At 38.5% G+C, this 20,145-nt stretch overlaps 1 protein-coding gene across 11 annotated transcripts in view; it reads left to right on the top strand.

Annotated features, from left to right (window-relative positions):
- Positions 1-19,270, top strand: part of RIMS1 (regulating synaptic membrane exocytosis 1) — a gene marked incomplete at both ends in the record, with an annotated part of 314,191 nt that extends 294,921 nt beyond the window's left edge. For all 11 annotated transcript variants that reach the window (XM_082277097.1, XM_082277101.1, XM_082277100.1 and 8 more), the window contains 5 exons: positions 9,254-9,395; positions 14,887-14,999; positions 17,344-17,445; positions 18,534-18,673; positions 19,052-19,270. In XM_082277097.1, the coding sequence (XP_082133223.1) occupies positions 9,254-9,395; positions 14,887-14,999; positions 17,344-17,445; positions 18,534-18,673; positions 19,052-19,270 (716 nt within the window). The remainder of the gene's footprint in view (positions 1-9,253; positions 9,396-14,886; positions 15,000-17,343; positions 17,446-18,533; positions 18,674-19,051) is intronic.
- Between the last annotated feature and the right edge of the window lie 875 nt (positions 19,271-20,145).

The following is a 20,145-nucleotide window of genomic DNA, read 5'->3' as shown; positions in this document are numbered from 1 at the left end:
GGATTTTGAGTTTGTCACCTCTATAGTATTTGCAATCATAAATCCTGTTATATGTTTATTAGCTGAAATGAACAGTTCAACTTGTGGCATTTTTCTCCTTAATTATTTTATGATACTTTAAATAATTAGAACTTTACCATAGCTTGAAGATCTACAGAACTGTATTGGGCACGTTTCAATTTTTTTTCTCATTATAATTCTGTTTGAAATAGTTCTCTTCTTTTGGCTTGACAAATGCTGAATAATTTCCTTTCTCCTTTCTGTCTCTAATCACCCTGAGAAGGCATGTTGGTCCCTACAATTTTGCATGCCAAGTCAATAAAGGTGTGTTAAATTAACTGATTCTTAACCACTTGCAAAATGGAAGTATATTACATTTTTAGAATAGAGTATTAGAGAAATGAAACAATTTGACAAAGAAACAAATATTGCAAAATCTGTTTCCTCAAAAGGAAGTATAAAGATGAAAGGAGTAATTAAAAAATGAAATTCTGTTCTCAGAATGCACATGATCATTTCAGTCAGTGAAACTTTTTTTAACTCTGCTGTGCTCAAGTCCCTCTAAGACAGTAACATCATTTAAACTTTTCTGTTGCATAACTGTAACTTAGTATTTAATGCTAATTTGATGTTTTATCAGGATTGCAGAGTTTCAGGTGGTTTTGTACAAAAAATCATGCAAAATGAGTAAAAATCACTAGGACAGACAAATGTGATTCTGGATTTATCTGACTCCTCATCACATTTTGACCAGCAGCATTAAAAAAATACATCGGCCAAGGTTGCTAAGAATATTTTGGGCTCTTCTCTGCTTGCACATAACTAGAAAATACACTACTGACTGAATTTTTTTTAACCTTTCAGCAATATATTATGAAGTACTAGCTGGCAGGTAGTTCAGTACTTTTTCACTGCAAGGCCCTGTAATGTAATCACAGTTGTAAAAGGAACTCGTGAGTGAAGCAACTTGATCATTCCTCGCAATGCTGCTGTGCCAAGTGGTTACAGGATAACAAAGGAGAGACAATACCAGGACTCCAAAGGTTTATTCTACCCAGGAACAGCACAAGTTATTTAAACAAAGCTGAAACTGCTTTAGGTGCTGGCTGCTCGCTAAGGATTATATCATAGCCAGTGTTTAATTTTGCTTAAACCAAAGGTAAGCCTGTATTTTCTGTGTTTTACTGTGGTGAGCCTGTTTGTGAGTCTTGCTTTAGCAATGTATGATGGTCTGGAGTTATAACTAATGCTACAGTCACTAAAGAAAAACTGAAGTTGGTATGATACTATGTTGATCTAATACATTAGAAATTGTATCTTAAAGGCAGGTTAGTAATAATTTTAAAGGGAAATGTGATATCCACCTGGGAGCTTCTGGTAGTGGTAAAATAAAACCTAGAGAGCTTGAAAGTTGCAGTTTGGAGCAAATCAAACTACTGAAAAGGTAAAAGCATTTTCAGATTGTTTCACTGGTTGGTAATTGAGATGAAAAGGAAGGGACTGTTTCTGAAGCTGTAATGTCTCCTAATTACTATGCTGTGAAATTAAATTAGGGTTAAGCTATTATTCAGAAACTTGTCAACTGTACAAAAAGGCATTTAACAGCTTTTTACTGGAAGATACTCTAGCACTAGTGGTTTTGTCAGTGTTTCAATTTACAGGTGTTTTGGAGGTTGTTAAAATAATTAGTCTTTGGGCTGCCACCATGCACAACACACAGTTCTCAGGAAACTTTTTGAACATGCACAATAACTGAATTTCTTTATTAGTTACGCTTTATAAATTGTCCTGTTGGTGGTATCATCTTGTAAAATATTGTCTTTTAGTAATAATGCTGTCATGTTATGTTTTCAATAAAAAATACTGAACTATTTGTAATTGTGCAGATTTACTTAAAAAGTCAAATTTACTAAAATTGTTATGGCTGCCTGGAACCACAAAAGACATCAAGTTACTTAAATATGCATAAATTCCTAATGAAATGAAATGTTGGTTTAGTTTATCTGAAAAATCTCTATTTTTTTCTGCATTGCATTTCATTTTCCCCTGCTGTATTAACTGCAAGCTGTGTCCCAGCATCCTGCCCTTGGATAAATTTTATCTCTATACCATATGTCAGTTCTCTGAGAGGGCTTGGCTGGTTACAAGAAATGTAATATAGGGCTGTGTTTTTTGTAAAAATGTTACTGTTGAAGTGCTAACAGCTCTTCTGAGCATCTTACTTCATTGTGTCTTGCATTCCCCTCCCGTCTAACAAAAAAGCCAAGAGTATATGAAAAAGTGAGTGCTTGATATTTTATAAACTGTTTATATAGTAGATATTTTGTTGGAAACATGGCTTTTTTTTGTTTTACTAATTGAATTTTATTGAAATAGGCTTTAGGAGTTGAAGAACATTACCAGTTTCACTGACGTATTCTGCTTTTATATAGCTCTTTGCATATGTGTGAAGAAGATCATTAAGATGCTTTCATTTCTGTATGTTTATAAAGTGTGCTTAGCACAGTCCCAGCAGTAGAAACTCATTGCTATACATCATCTTTGATTGCCTCATTTTGGCTGACAGACAGTGGCTCTTTTCTCTTCATTGTAAGTATGTGGACAGAACAATTAATCTTCATAAAGTAATTTGAGAAGCCATAACTGATCTTTTTCTGACCAGATATCCTTGCTTTACCTTAAGATACATGTGTCCTGGTTAAACACAGGTTTTCTTCTCTGACGTGAAAAAATCATAAGTATCAGAATAAACATATAAAACACATGCTTGTTTCTATTTTTCTTTTTTTTTTTTTCAGTGAATTTGTCTAAGACATCTAAAGGAGATACAGTTTGTAAAAGCAGTTGCTTAAGGTTTTGAGACCACTGTCAGGTAGTAAACAATGGCCTGATTTTCCACTTCTTGTTTGCTTTTGTTTTGAGCATGGACCTTTTCCTGTCATTTGCTCTCAAAGTGCTACTTCAGTTTCATGCAAATAACTAGCAGCTGTTGGATAAGTAATGCTACTTTGAAATCTAAAACTGTTGAGTCTGAGTCTGCAAGTTTGATTTTCAGTGAAAAATACAGTCAAAAGGTGAAATTCTGCTGTACACTGTCTAAAATGCCATCAAAGCATTAATACAACCATTGACAACAATTCAGTGAAGTCTCCTTTTGTTAGGATTGGTGCTTTTTGTTCCTTTGCTCTACGTATGTCAGAAAAATATATCGTGTATATTAAGGGACTAATTGCATTATCTTTTATGTATTATCTGAAAGTATTTAGTGGGAGTGATGAAAGGTGTTTGCCAGATGAGTTTGCGAGTTTATAAGCATAGTTGTGAGGTACAGTTTATTCCAAACTTCTGATAAAATTTCTTCTCAATGAATTGTCCCAGCTGAAAAGGTGAATATTGTATCTAGAAGGTTTTGTAATTTATATTAATATAAATGTTGTTTGCAGATTTTTTTTTTAATAAATAGAAATGGGAATAAGTACATGATGGTTTACATTTGGATTTTAAACCTCAGGATATTACACCACAGAATATCAACAGCACTCTCCTCTCTTTGCGTATATTGCGTGATATTTGGAACACTTAAAAGACAATTACTGCAATATTTCACATGTCTTTTTAGAAAGAGCATTATATTCAGGAGAGTATAGCACAAAGACAGAATGGAAAATACAGGAGAGTATTGTATGATATAAAGTCTAGAAACTTGTCTTGTTGAAATTTGTAGTTAAATGTCAAATTTTTTACTATTTACGTTCTGTCCATAGTCACTATTCACTTTCAGTCTTAGTGATCAATCTACTGTTGAGTTCATCTGAGAGATGTACACATATAAAAAAACAGATGCTCTTTGAACTACTTATTCTTTTTTTTCTCTGTTTTAGGACTATAAGCGAAGGGGCACTTTGTCAACTCATGTGTAAATAAATTTTGTTGTTTAAAAGCACTACATGCAAAGTGAGTGCGATGCTGCAGAACTTGTAACTCAGCAGGTCTCCAAGCAGCTAAATTTGAAGTTGTAAAAATCACCAACACATTAGAAAGGACCAGAAGGAAATGTGCCCCTTGGCTTTTCTTTTTATAGATCTTTGAATTGAGGTTGACCCTTACTCTTCCAGTTGGCATAATCTTGTCGGTGTCTCACAGTCAGTGTACAAACCAACCATATGGTCACAGTCCTGCCAGGTTTCAGTCAGAGCTGGCTTGGAGCTGTAGTCCTTTGAGGCTTTCTTTGGATGCAAGAGCATACTTGATAGTGTGAATGAATTGCCCTTGAGCCATGCAATGACATTTCTTATGATCCCTTCCATTAGTGGATTTAGCAGTGGTGTTCGCTTTGTTCTCTGGTCTGTTCTTTTGAACCAGTCATGAATTTTCACATACTTGGGTGCTGCATGTGTGTAAATTTGCTTTTTTTTTGGGGTGATAACCAACTAGTTGCCCTTAGGTATGATTCTGGACAATGGTCACATAAGGCACCTCTCCCTGTAGGCAGTACATAGAGGGCCCTGTCAGGATTGTCTTCTGCCCTACAGTGGTCTGCAACACTGTCCTATTGACTGAGCTGCCAAGCTCATATCCTTGCACATTCTTTTATGTGCCTTAGCCTTGACCCATGGCATGTAATATGCACCCTGGCACCTTGGATAAAAGCTTTGTTCCAGCAACCCCTCTTGTCATTTCAGACTTCCTGTACTGAAACAAGAGCAAAATGTAGTACCTGCCTCCAGGCACCACATGGAGCACAGAGGAAAAGCCAGGCCAATGGTGATGCCATGTGCAGTCATGCCTTTGCTGAGTGGGGAGGGCTGGGAGTGGGGAATGTCCTGGCATTGTACTCTCTGAATTGGATGCCTTTAGAATGTAAAGCTAGCTTTGAGATATCTCTAGGAGGCCATCTTAAATCTCTAGATAATATAATTGACCCTTTCACTATAATTCTGCTGTCAATGGCTCCTGGCTCCTAGACTTGAGAATGATTAGGAAGTACAGAAATTTGGGACACATCAATTCCTTTGATATTTTGTGCAGATGTAAGGTAGAGCATACTTGCTTTTTGCTGTGCTCGGTTACTCTGGTCAGGGTCTTTGTTAACTTACTTTTGTCTGGGAAAACCAAAATCAGGGACCAGTTTCTTGTCAGACCAAACAGAAATCACTCTAGGCTATATTTATAATAAGTAGATGGAAATAGCACATTGCATACACTCATCAATGTGTTATAGCAGGAGTGCTACAACAAGCCTGTTGATGAATTGCAAAATGCTTACAAGCTGTGTATCTTTTGTAGGTGCAGGTGGCTGCTTTATGATGCTTGGCATCAATTACTAAATCTGCAAAAATGTTCATCACAATTACTTTGTAGTAGTTTTTCTCTAGTTTGTACCTGTTAAGCCAGGTGTTTACATGTAATTTATGCACATCAGTCTGCATTCCTGCATGCAGAAATCCTTACACAATTGACACAGCAGAGAAGCAGACAGACCATTTTGGAGTAAATTTTACCTCTAAATGGTATTCAGTATAGAGACATCTTCAGCCTGCACAATGAATATAGTGTGATTTATACAGTTCAGGCAAATAACTGTAATGTATTATAAAATTTAATTGTATGTATCAAACTAATAAAAATTGGGAGCACGATCAAGCATTCTCCAATTGATATCCTGACAAGAGCAGAAAATCTTCTCATTATGTCACAGCATAGATACTGAATATTTTATGAACCTGCATTATTCATGTAAAGACAGCATTCCAAAGATATATGCAGAGCTGTTAGATTAACAGTAATACAAGATGAAAATTAAAGGTTTTTTAGAAGTATTATCAATAGCAGGGAAAACACTGGTAGTTGTTTGGATCCCTTATTTCATTGTGCAGTCAAGGCAGCACTGGAATTGTACCCCAGCGTGAGTTCATGTTAGCAGGGCACCTTTAGAAATAGAAGCAGTTCCCAACTCATCTGCACGCTGAGCACCTCCTTCCCTCACAGAACTAGGTTTTGCTGAGTTTACAGGAGCACACTAACAACATAAACCGCCTCTTCACTTTTTGCGTTAAAATTGGAAAAATAATATATTACGTCATGTTAGATACGAGATGCGTAAGTGACCAAGGTTAAAACTTCCAAAACCTGTGCAACAAGTATTTTGGTTCTTATCCATGGGCAAAAGCAATTTTCTCTATGCCATTAAACTCTTGTGTTTTATCCTTCTGTTGGGCTACTGTTATATTTCTGATTGTACTTCAGAAGATTAAGACTGAGGTTATAAAAGTAAATAAATTGGAGGACTCTAGTTTTCCTGGGAAACACTGTGGGTCTTAATAGCAATTATAAGGAGAGACAAAAGGATGCTTTTTAATCTTCAACCTTAAAAGAAAAAATATTGATGAGAAATGAGGAAGAAGTAGAATCTGGCACTGTAAGACAGAGAGCAGTGACTTGAAAAATACTTGGAAAAAGACAGTTTGGTACTTGCAGCTCAGTGAGACAAGGTTTTAGACTTGCTTGTGGCCATACACAAGGATTCCTACTTCATGGTCTGTGCATTTAAAATACGTGGAGCAAAGAGTGTTTAAAAACAGCAATACCAGTGTTATCCATGACAATGTAACAGTACTCTAAAAAAAATCCACCTGCTGTTTTCAATCTCTATTGTGGCTCAAAGCTAAAATACTAGTTTTTGTAATTTAGTCAATGGATATTTTATACAGTGATTATTTCCATGACTATATTCATTATCTGTCCCAACAACTTGGCTCTCAAGCCTAAGTTTCAGCACCCACCATGTTGCCCAGGTGGTCCAGAACAACATCTCTTTACCAATTTGTGCCAAGACCATGATGGTCTTGTAGCTGCCTCTAGAGTCTCCTCATTTACTTTTCCTGAGCCCTGAATACTCACAAGCAACCCTATTCAGCCAAACACATTTCAGGCTCTACCCTATTATATCCTCCAGGTCATGCTGGCTGATCTGGCTGGCTCCAGAAAAGTAAGCAGGGGTTAAACCACATAATCTCACATGCTTTGTAGGAGCTGATGGAAACAGAGACACTTTCAGACAGGACCTGACGAGAGAGAGAGAGAGAGAGATTGAGAAAACAATATGGGTGGAAAATGCATACCTACAGAAAACATGAAAATCCTGCTGTGGAGTACAACTCTGTGCATGACTTACACTTCTTAGGTGCCTTTTGAGTTATTTTTGAGGCTCAGCCTGCCTATTAGCATTGATAAGCTGAACACTCCCTCAGTTTTTTAAGAGAAAGTTCAGGACCAAATGTAGCATTTGGGTTTCTATATACAGAATTTACTGAAGCTCCAGCAAATCCCTTCCACAGCCACCTGCACTGTGTAAGAGTGGACCCTGGTCTGCCTGGTGTACCTTGCCTACCCTACTCTACCTCACATTTAGCAGCACTGAATAATGTGTTTTCAACTGACCAAGGACTGGGAATATGGATGAGCTGTAGTGGCCCACAGGAAAACCTCAGAGCTGTTGGCCTCATAAGGAAGGAAAGGGTCTATGGAAGTAGCTGATCTCTTCCACTCAGAGGCATTTGGGTGCTGCTTAATGGCCATAGATAAACAACCCCAGTCTAAAAAGCTTGAGAGGGAAACCACAGCCCATTTCACTGTGGGCATGTCTCCTCTAAGTCCAACATACAAATTCTTTCACTTTGGCCATATTTGCTGTTTCCCCAATAGCTTCAAAGAGGTTCCTCTGATAGCTGTATGGTATGATTTCTCCTTGCCCTCCACCAGCGTGCTGACCCAAAGAGCAAGGGCCAGCTGATCTCCACAGCCTGTTTAAACACCCTGGGCAATGGGCAGGCTATGTGGGGCCTACAAAAGTCTCAAGTTTTATTGTGATGAATAAGACCTGTCAAGATCTGTCAGTTTCAAACATCAACAATGTGCCTGTGAAACAGGAAGGTGAAAAATTTTCAGAGCAATTCAGTCTCCACTGCAAGTGGAGATGGAAGAAATATTTGCTTTTTCAGATGTTTCCCTGAGCAGACCATGAAAAAGATGCATGCAGACTTTGCAGAGGTGAATAAAGGAGCACTGAATTGAAGAGGAAAATGCAGAAGAATGTTTTAGCATGTAGTTACATGAAACTTTGTCAAATCTAGTACTTTCTGAGAGAAAGTGATGTTACCCATTGAACTTTGGGTTCCTATTTCGAACTAAATGAAAAAAACCCCAGGACACTGAGTTTCAAGACAATACATGTTATTACATCACATGGAGACTTTGGTGGAAGAAATTTGAAGATCATTGAGAACAACTATCATCATCTAGAAGTTTAATTTCTGCTGTGTGACAGCAGAATTCACTCTACATCAGCCATAACACAGAGAATCTCTAAAGGACTGGAAGCTCTTCTTGCTCAAGGGAAACATGAAAACTTCTGTGTCAAAATCAAATTGCATTTTAAAGGATGTGGGATAGCAGCTTTACCAAATGGATGAAGTCTTTAAACAAATTCAAAATATTTACATTACTTTCTAATCTTACAGTTGCAAGCCTAGAGTCTGATTGCCCAGGGAGGTTGTGGAGTCTCTTCACTGGAGATACTCAAGAACTGTCCGGACACAATCCTGTGCAATGGGCTCTAGGAAGCAGGGAGGTTGGACCGTGCTCCACTGTGATCCTGTCCAGCTTAACCATTCTGTGGTTTCCCAAACAAATTCCCCAAGAGTTATTTCCGTTTCAGAACTGCTGCGATCATTAAGTTCTGTAAAGTTCACTGTTTACTTTGAAGACATTTTGTGGTGAGAAGTAAGATTCTGCCAAGTCAAAACACATTATTATATTTTTGATAGTAAGTATCTTTGTACCTAACATTTTTCTGTGGAATGCATGAAGGGTTTTTTCCCTTTTTTTATTTTCTGTGAGAATTGTAACTTCTTTTGCAGTCACCCAACCTAGCAAGGTGGCTAGAGGCACATCATCGAGTATGTGGTTAGTAGACAGTATCATGACCTGTGCATTCCAACTGTGTAAAGGTTAATAATGAGACATCTAGTTTCTAACAGTTTGCCCTCATGAAGATCTTCAGGTTGCAGCCTTTTAAAGAGAAGTCATTTCCAGTTTGCAGCTGAGGAAGAGAGATTGCTTCTTCAATTGGAAAAGTCTTTTTATGTTAGTAAATAGTAATGACCAAGTCAGATCACTGTTCTTGTGTGAAAACTGCAAGGGAAGGCTTTGCTCTAAGTTATTCTAATTGCTGCTTCTTTTTCTCTGCTTTCAGAGGCTGGCAGCAAGAAGCTAAAGAGCACGATACAGAGAAGCACAGAAACAGGAATGGCAGCAGAGATGAGAAGTCGTATGGTTCGACAGCCAAGTCGAGAATCCACTGACGGCAGCATAAACAGTTATAGCTCTGAGGGCAAGTAAGTGGCATTAAAAATATCAGTAATGTAGTTATAGCTCTGAGGGCAAGTAAGTGGCATTAAAAATATCAGTAATGTAGGAGAAGTTTCTAATGTAGTAGAAGTTTCTTTCCCCATTAGTTGGGATGTCCCAAACTCTAGCTGAAGGGGGTAGCTCTGTGTAGAGTTTCTTCCTCTTGAAACATTTGAAAAACTGAAACAGCATTTTAGGTACATAACAGAAATTTCATGGAAATTGAAATTGAGAGAGGACTTCTTAAGAATTCTCATTTTCCCTGTCATCCAGTGAAGCATTTTGTTCATCAAGACAGCAAAATTAAGACTGCATTATTCAAAACAATACATAGGGGTACTTTTTCTTTGAGGTAAGTTTGGATTACCTCAGAGTTAAACTTCAGATGTTGTATGTGAATCCCTGTGGTTTGAAACTTTGTTCAGCAATACTATATACAAAGAAAGTTTAATTTGGAGTTGTTCCAAATCTCTTATTAAGAACTGTAAACCCAGAGCCCAGATGCCACATCAGCTGAAGTCAGGCAGACAGCTGTGGGGAATGGGGCAGCTGTTTTCATTCACTGCTGAACAATTTGGTATGTAGGAAAGGAGAACAAAAGCAGTTCTTCAAAATGTGAAGGAATACTCCAGCCTCCCCACAGTTCTCAGTGGGACTCTACTGCATGTATCAAGGTACAGTGGTTCCTAGGGAATTCTTAGAAGTTGACTCCCCAAAAAAGGGGGAAATGGGGGTAGGCAAATGCAGCTTTATAGACCTGGAAAAAAATGAGAGATTTGGACTTCCTTGGCTTCATCTTTTTATAGGCTTACTGTGTTACCACAATTGCTACTGCACATTGTATGAGGCACAAAGAGCCAAGGCTGCTCTGGTGGTGGTTACAAGGATCTGTGTAAAGGTGCCTCTATCATCAGATCTTCTCACCACCCTAATATTTTTACATCACTGGAACAGGTTGCCCATAGAAGTTGTGGATTGGCTCATCATTGGAGGTGTTCATGGCCAGGTTGGATGGGGCTTTGAGTTACCTGATCTAGTGAAAGATGTCCTTGTGCATGGCAGGGGCATTAAAACTTGATGATTACTAAGGTTCCTTCCAACCCAAACCATTCTATGGTTCTATGATAATGCTAAGAATTTTAAGAGCCATGTAAGAAAAACAGGGTCCATCATGAATAATTCAAAACCAAAGCAGATAAAGATCAGATGAAGAATGAGGGACAAGAGTAAAATATCCCAGTGTTTTCCCCATTATGATTCCTTGATAGGCCATTACTTTTACCCTTTCAACACTCTGCCCTGCCATCCTCCTTCCTTTCTCTATGCTGGAGTGTCAGTCCGTAAGGCACCAGTTACTCACCTTGGTGACAGAGGCCCCAATAAACTGCACCCTTTAGGGAGGAGCTGAGGGAGCCTGTTTGCCTGGTCAGCAGTGGAGAGGAGAGGTGGGAGCCCAGCACTGAGGGTGAGGACATTTTCAGTGGAACAGCTTAATACTCTGTTCCACCCTCATTGTGTGAAAATAGATTTGGCAGGGCTGGGGCAGCCAAGGTCTGGATCTGGAGGTCACAGCAGGCATCTGGAGGACAGAAAGGCAGAGCCATAAAATACCTGTTTTGAGAACCAGCCTCTGAGTAAGACAGTGAGGAAAGCAAGCTTAAGAAGTAAACAGAGTGCTTGCTTCTTACTGGGACATATTGCAGGCCGGGTGTGCATAGTGGGACTTAATTTGAGAACTCCTGTTGCTGCCTGTTCTGAGCTTCCCCTCCCCTTCCCCAAGACACTTGCCTCTGCCATGTGCACCGAGCTCCTTTGGTCTAAGCGCAGGCAAAACCAAATGTAACTCAAACTCTTCAGCAGTGTCTGATTGGCCGGTCACCCCGGGTACGCCCCCAGTCCTCCCCTTTCCCCTTCTCCGAATAAAAGAGATGATCAAGGGAGGAATCCGCCTTCTCTTGGCTCAGCTACCTTCCTGTGACTGTCTCTTGTTGTCTGTCTCATTTGAAAGCTTCTAACTGCAGGGAATTGAGCGAGCAGGGAGCTATATTTCTCCCTCTTTGCTTCTGCTGGTGGTATTTGCTTTGCAGCTGATACAGGTACCCATTTAAGAGCTACTAAAGTGCTAGATCGCCCTTGCTACCTCTCTAGGCTGCTCGGGGCTTTCTAAGGCACTAAACCACTAGCTTAGCTGGTAAAAAGCTGAAAAGATACCACCCACATTTAACTCCCCTTTAGAACTAAGTACATCTTTAAACTATCATAAGCTGGTAGTCACACTACCTGTATTGCATGTCTTGTTTCTGCCTCCATAGCTCTTGTGCCTGCTCCCCATCTCTTGCTGCTCCAGTATCAGTTCTGCCTCTGATAGTGCTCCTTACCTCAGCTCTCCCATGCAATTGCTATCTTCACATCTGACCATGTTTGCCCTGCTTCTTTGATCCGAACTTTTAGCACCCTAAGTTCTCACTATGTTTCTGTCCCAGACTTTGGTTTCATAGTTACCAGATGCTCGCACCTCGGTTTTGTTTCCTGACTTCAAACTGTACTTGACCTTAGCCTTAAACATTGTCCCTGACCACCACATCTCTATTCCAGTCTGTGGCAAGAGTAAACAGTGAGTCTAAAGAAGTGAGAACACCATCAATATCTAACAGTGACTCTGAAGGGAAGCCTGGAAGAATGAGCCAAAGGGGGCAGATAGCAAAACTCAGGTGAAACAGTTAAATGTATCTTGCTGCAATGAGAGAAGAGAAATATTCATTAAACAGGACACAATGCCATAGGCAAAAGGGATACCAGAGGGTTCTGTTCAGTGTGGTGCTGCACTTTGTGGCTTAGAAAACTTCTCTGAAGTCTTCTCTTTTCTGTGATTTAGCTATAGATCAAATCCTTAGATGTTCTGGAAATTTACAGCAGCTCTTGGGTTTAGATCACAGTGAGAGAAGAAGGTTAAATGGTTAAAGAAAGATGCACATGGCAACAAGTGTCTACTGTTTAATTATTTCCTCCAAATGCATTACTGGCTTATTTCTAGAACATGAGGTGACACAACTACAAGGAGGAGAGTAAGCTGCATAGCTCTCTCACATAATCAGAGCACATGCACTCTGCCAGCTGATCCTAAAATCCTCTCCCTCATTGTCTGGGCTATTTTTTAGCATTAGAAAAGTTAGCTTTAACTTCAGATGTTATATCTAGTGTGAACACTGAATCAGCTTTTGACAGCACCTTTTATTTTGAGTAGTGAAGCTGTTTGGAAGGGGTTTTTTTTCCTTCTTGTGAGATTCTCATCAAAATCAGCAAGATCTTAACTTTGGTTGCTTGAGTAGTGTTTTTTCTGCAGTTCACTCTTCATGTTACTGTAGGTGAGTAATGATGATGATCAGGTAGTGCTTATGGTAGGTCTGCACTGGTTTCTTGTCCTTCCTTGTATGTGTGTGTACATTGACACTGATTTTACTTCCAGGATCACATAGTTTATTGACAATATCATGCCTCATCCTGCATTTCCAAAGACCAATCAGATGTATAGCTCAGCTATTCCTACAGTGGGTACCCCAGGCACCTTGTCATGTTCTTTTTCTTGACCCTTAACTGGAGTTTAATGAAATAGAATTAATAAACATTCAGATGAATGTGTACTTCCAAGCTTCATTATCATAAGTATAGCTAGAAGCGTGCTCTCAAGTGAATATTTTCAATGTTGTTAGTCAATCTGTGGCAAAATATAACACATTTTGTGGAAAAAAGGCCAAAGAAACAAGCAAGAAACTTTTCATAGCAGAGGCAAGAGTGAAAGCCACTGGGGAGAGAAGCAGACCACATCTTGATGTTACGAACTGGAGACCTTCTTTTCCTCCTCCATCTAAAGAAACCATATTTAAAAAAAAAAAAAAAAAAAAAAAAAAAAAAAAAAAAAAAAGATTTTAAATGTAAATTTCTGTGAAAAAACTTACTTTTTGGAAAATCAGAGTTTTCTAATGAAAAAAGCTGTGCCAAGGAAATGGCATGAAGCTGAAGCTGAATAAGGGGAGGTTTAGGTTAGATGTTAGAAAAAGTTTTTCTGCCCAGAGAGTGGCTGGGCTCTGGAACAAGCTGCCCAGGGCAGTGGTCACAGCATCCAGCCTGACAGAGTTCAAGAAGCATTTGGACAGTGTTCTCAGGCACTTGGTGGGATTTTTGGGGCTCTCCTGTGTAGGGCCAGGAGTCGGATTTTGATGATCCTTGTGGGTCCCTTCCATCTCAGGCTAATTTTCTGACCAGCTTTTTTCACAGACAGTCCATAAGTTTATGCAGGAATAAAAAGAACAGTTAGTCTTCAAGAGAGAAATAGACTTTGTCTGTGCAGCGGCTGGGTTTGCAAAGAACTGTGAATTGAATCACTGAAGCACACAAGCCTCATATGCAGAAATCAAAGCTTTTAACATTAGATGCTTTTGGTTTTATAAGGAAGTTTTTTATTATTTATTGCAGTCTAACAGGGAATTTCCTTTGAGGGAGAAGCAGATACAGAGTGGTGGATGGCCTGCTGGGGAATATGTTGTCTATACTTGGTTCAAAGTTTGTTCTTTTATTTCTCATAATTGTTATAAGGAAGTTAAAGCTGAGTCTTCCCACCGTGGATCACTCTTTCTCTCTCTCTCTTTTTTTGTTTTGTTGATTTCTTTTGTTATTGTTTGAAGACTGTATATCTATTAAAATAAAGTGGAGACTATGGAATATAAGAAAGCAGCTTGGCAAAGCACACATTATAGCATCACAGAATAGTTTGAGTTGGAAGGGACCTGTAAAGGTAATTTAGTCTAATCCCCTGCCCTGGGCAGGGCCATCTTCAACTAGACCAGGTTGCTCAAAGCCCTGTCTCACCTGGCCTTGAATGTTTCCATATATGCTGTGCTGATGTGTTACAGTTCAGTTTGTATCCTGAGAGAGGAGTGGGTAGCAACTGTAGATACAGATTTGTCTGCCAGAATATTTTGGCTAGTGAGTGGCATTAGGTTTAGCTCCAGTCACCACTACTACTACCTGCCAGTTTGCTGCTTCATTAAACAGCTGCAGCAATCAGATTAATTTAGTGCATACATCTGTTTTCCCTATTTGTTCTTACTGATGCTGGTGGGGTTTGGATCTCTGTAAATCACACACTCACTAATGAAGAATAGGCTATTAAATTTCATGAAGCTTTTAATGTTTTCTCAGACAAGGTCAATCATAGTCTATTTACCTGTCAGACTTCACTGCTTCTGGAGACCTCCTTAGCAAGACCTATTTTATGGACTACTTTGAGTCGATGTGCAGAATTTCTCTACACTGCTTTGGGGTCCATGGGAAACATATCATTCCTGATGCTGCAGAATGATTTGTGCTTGTGTATCCTGAGCTGCTTGCTTTGTATAAGTAGTGCTTTTGAAGTAAATACTGTAGGATGACAGAAATTAATCATGTTCTTATGCTTAACCAGCTTTTGTTTTGTTTCAGCTTAATATTTCCTGGAGTACGGCTGGGCGCTGACAGTCAGTTCAGTGATTTCCTCGATGGACTGGGACCTGCACAGTTAGTAGGCCGACAAACACTAGCAACCCCTGCCATGGGTAAGAATGATACGTTCTCCTCTGTTAAATGAATAAGAAGACAATTAACTAATGCACACACTGGCAGACTACAGCACCAAAAAGACTTTTACCAAGTGTCTTCCTTCATTATCAACATGAAGGTCCTATATGCAGTTACCGGTGTTCCTATCATGGCAGCATTCAAAGTGGGGTGAGAAACAGTATTTGCTCCATTTGGGGTATTGGCTAATCTTACTTGCAATTTGAAGATAGGGGTTTTACTTCCCACACAAAATTATTGTGGCTTCTCCAGTAGTAGCTCACTGCAAAATCTCAACTGTTCAGAGTTTGTATTTACTTGAAACAGATTATATTGGATGTGACAGGGTTTCTGGCCAAACTGCACTTTTCCAAGCTTAGTTAACTCCAGAAAGTGAAACTTCTGGAAACATTTGCAATGCCCAATAATCAGTCACTGATAAAGCCAGTGCTTGTCTTGAGAGACACAAAATCCTTTTCTTCAACAGCTGCCTGGGGCTATCTCTGATCTCTGTGTTCCAGACCAGCATGTAATTTCCTTTAGCAGCATTAGCTGTAGCTTGTTTATGAACAGAGTATGAGTTGTATAAGGAGTGCAAGAGTGCAGGACTGTGTAAGTATCTTTGGAAAGATTTGGGGTTGGGGTTTTTTGGGGGTTTTTTGTTTATATATGAGCAGTTCTTAGACATGCTTTAGGATGCTAATTGATGACTCCTTGATACACTACTGTAATGATACTTCTGCTGGAAATTATAAATAGCCAATACTTCTATACAACTGTCTTGGGAAAACCAGCTTTAGGAAGGGCTACTGAGATACATCTGAAAAAGAAGAGAGAAACAGAAAAAAAAATTGCAAAAGACAGTGTTCCCTTCCCAACTCATGAGCAGAAGGAAAACTATCTTGAGAATGCTCTGAGTACCCTCTAAGGCAAAACTTGGCTGTATAAATCTAAATGACTACTACTAGAGCATTAATAATCATCAAACCTATTAAATTAATATTTTATTATTATTATTATTATGGAAGAAAATATATTTGTGAGATTGTTTGCCCAATAAATATCTAAATGGCTTTGTTGGTATGCATACAAGGGTCTTCTTCTGTCTCTTCATTTTAATCTTGTTTTGCGACTAAAGATTTTTCTGCAGATAACTTGAGTAAAACATTTATTTGGACTTTTTTTAGAACTTTATCTACTACAGGCTCAAGTTTTGGCCCCCAGAAAGCTCTCCATCATGTTTTTTTACAATTTTTAGAAGACCTGCTCTGTGCTATCCTTTCACCAGTGATGATTTGAAAATGTTTGGATTATCGCTCCCCCTTCTGGTTCCCTGTTGCATATTTTATTTTGGATATGAGATACAGTGATGTGCTCTTAAAAATTCTTGTTGGAATTTTCCTCTGAACTATTTTTAGTGAAGAACACGACTGTGTTTATTCAAGCAGAGTTTAATGATAAAAAAATCTTTCCTGCTGTTCTGTCATAGTTCACATACCAAGGTATAAACACTGCTTTAATATGCTGTTAGAGAAACATGTAAAAATCCCATGCCCAATTAATTTCAAAATGCTCTTTCTCTAAATCTAGACCCCAAATTCTACAGTTCAGGACTATCTATTTGTGAATTTGGTTTTTTAGACAATTAGAGCTTACATCTCAAATATATACGTCCTCATATGTTTCATGGATGTAGTTCATTTATTTGCTCAAGTGTCATGTAGCTGCCTATGCCATACTGTGCATTTTTTTTAAGTGGCCTATTTTAATCTATTTTGATCTAAGTTAGATTTCTACTCACCTGATTTCATGATATATGAAAGCATAGAGACATAATGCTTTGAGCATCAGCACATAGTTTACTGCCCTTGTATTTTATTGATCTAGATCAGAACAGTGCTTGGTCTCAGAGCAAGCAGTTTCCTTTTTCTGCAGGAAATGTCATTTGTCAAAACTCAGGCAAGGAAACAAGTTTGACTGTTTAGAAATGAAAGCAGTTTCTTAATATGTTGTGAGATTTTATTCACACCAAAAATGTGTGTGGAATATTGATAAAAATGGAAAAATTGTCACTTGTGTGCTTGGTGGAGACTTTTGATGAAAAAAAATACCTTTTTAGCTGGTATGAACTGTATACCTAGAGAGGGCACCATGCTCCCTAATTATATATTATTTAGTCCTTGTTTAATAATGGAGAAGCTAAACGGATCATCAGGAGACACAACAAGCACAGTACTACAGCAGAATAACATCATACTAGTCTTTCTCCTTCTCACTCTTATACCTTGTCTCCTGTGCTGTACTGCTTCTCTAAAATGTGAGTTTCTTTCTTCTACCTCTCAGGTGACATCCAGATTGGAATGGTGGATAAAAAAGGCCAGTTAGAAGTAGAAGTCATTAGAGCCCGTGGCCTCACACAAAAACCTGGCTCCAAATCTACCCCAGGTATGGAAAAAAAAAAATAGACAATATATGAATAGAAAACACCACTATGAAATATACCGATGAACTGGGGAATGGATGCTTTTTGAGCTCCTTGTTAGTTGTCACTACCTTTGCATTTGTTTGGTTTGCTTTTCAACAAGGAGTATGTGTGTGGATATATCCTTGCTACCAATGTCCACTTCTTACCACCTTGCATCTGCCAGTTGCATGCTACCTTTCAAGGAATCATTTTCAGCAACTCAACATCTGTTCTGGAAGGAACATTTGTAGAAATATTTCTGTGTAACTTAGGCAGGTCATATATCTCAGAAGGGCTTTGTCTATATAGCTGAGGTTTTTTGTGTTTGTTTGCCATGAAAAGAGATGGAGAACATGTGAAAATGCTTTGAAGAAACAACTTAAATGCACGAGTCAGGGTCTTCTGTACATAACAGTGCCTCAAGGCAGCAGTTTGTGCTAGTGTTAGTGTCAGTGTCAATAATTTGTATCATGTATATTGTAATAATATTGAATCATTTTATAAGGACATTTGTTGAAGTTCTAGTTATTTATAGAAATAATTATTAGAGGAGATTTAGAATCAATAGCCCAACCACTGCTTATTGTAACACCTGGAACAGTTCTTTTAGATAACATTTAGTGAAAATGGTACTTTTCAATCTCCTTAGGAGCTAGAGATGAAAGAGGAATTCATGTCTGTGTCATAGGAGTGGCATAGTTTTAAATATTCCTTTTGCTTTGAACTATCTCTGACCCCAAAGCATTTATGGAGACTCCAGAATAGCCATCAGTGACATTTAATTCCTGGAAAAACAAAATGTTTTTAAAATGACAGACATGAAGTGTAATTGTTGTTAGTAACATCTTAGATCACTACGTTCAAAGTTTATAAAAATCAATTTGATTTCTTGTGGGCTGTGTCATCTGTTTTATGAATATAATTGTATTCAGATTATACAACTGCAAAGATACAATGAAGATAAGTTGTGCCATTTTCTCTCCACTCTGCTTCCTTTTAAGGCATTTGTCCTCCATTTCAGATGCGCACCGTAAGTCCAAATATAACATTCTTGATGTTCTGTCTGCAGCTCCGTATGTCAAAGTGTATTTACTGGAAAATGGAGCATGTATAGCTAAGAAGAAGACAAGAATTGCAAGGAAGACCCTTGATCCTCTGTACCAACAGACACTGGTTTTTGAAGAAAGTCCACAGGGTAAAGTCCTTCAGGTCAGTTTCTTCTTAATCCCATTTTAGGCTGTCATTTGCACGTTTACTTAAATTTAACCAGTATGTGTAAATCCATTCCAACTTACTAAGCATTTAATTTTATAAATACCATTAAACACATCCTTGTGGCTTGTGGTTTCAGACTTGCAAAATGTCTTATTGCATGGAACATTTCTCTTTTGTTGACTCTTGCTCCTGTCCTGCCATGAGGTTTTCCCATGAAAGGGAAGTAATCATTCACTCTTGAGAATAACATTTTCCTTGTGCTAACATATATAATAGCAAGAGTGAACATACATAAGCATGGGTTTAAGTATATAACCCTGTATGAGGATGGATTTGGGGACAATCATGAACCTTAATTTTATATTCTTCCAGGTAATAGTTTGGGGAGACTATGGCCGAATGGACCACAAATGCTTCATGGGAGTTGCCCAGATCCTTCTGGAGGAATTGGATCTGTCCAGTGTGGTAATAGGCTGGTATAAATTATTTCCACCTTCATCGCTAGTGGATCCAACATTGACTCCCCTGACACGCAGGGCTTCCCAGTCATCTCTGGAAAGTTCGACTGGGCCTCCCTGCATTAGATCGTAGTAGCAGGTGCTGTCTATTCAAAACATCACCCAGGATAACAATTGGAATCAGATATTCACATGATCAAAAAATACTGTTGGAGAGAGACAATCACTTCTGTTTTTGCTTGTAGTAGTAATCCAAACATATGTCTGTCTGTTGAGAGATGGCTTAAATTGACAGAACAAAGGTATATCACATACAGCTAATCTATTAGCAGCTATCACTGATGCTTATAATGATTTAAAAAGAAAAAAAAAAAAAGAAAGAAAGAAAGAAAGGAAAAAGAAAAAAGAGAGGGACCTTTAGATTCGACCTAAGTCAAAGATGACCCAAACTGGAAGCTCTCACTCTGTTAACAATGTTGTATTTTTCACATTTGAGAGCCCTCAAGCAGTGTTACCTTCCTGGTGTTTCAGCAGTTTTTCTGTACTTGTCACTTCCACTAGTTTTTTGCCACGTGATTCTGCTAGTTTTGTAGAAGTCCTCCCAATGCTAACAGAGACCCTTCCTTTCTTTTTCTAAACCAAACAAAAAAGGGCTGAAGCATATCTCTGTAAGCATCGTTAAAGTGTTCAACAGCCACAGTTACAATTCCAGAGAGTTCAAATAGTTTCTCAGTTCTGGTACTTACAAGTCTCTCACGCGGGAACCCAGAACAAATACCAACCTAAGTTATATTCTTAAAAATAAAAATCATCACAGTGCCACTTTTTCTTTGTAAAAAGCAGATATGTTTGCATTATATATATATAATAACTTTTCTGTTTATGATGTTTTGCATGGAAGAATTTTGAAGAATTCTGCAACTACTGCTGGGGACTGGTATAAAGCAGCTTTAGTCTTAATTTTGACATTGAATATGTTACTGGTAATGCAATTTTCCTCCTAGAAAT

Source organism: Coloeus monedula (assembly GCF_965178545.1).
Source record: "Coloeus monedula genome assembly, chromosome: 2".
Taxonomy (NCBI): domain Eukaryota; kingdom Metazoa; phylum Chordata; class Aves; order Passeriformes; family Corvidae; genus Coloeus; species Coloeus monedula.
This window is presented reverse-complemented; position numbering and strand designations above follow the sequence as displayed.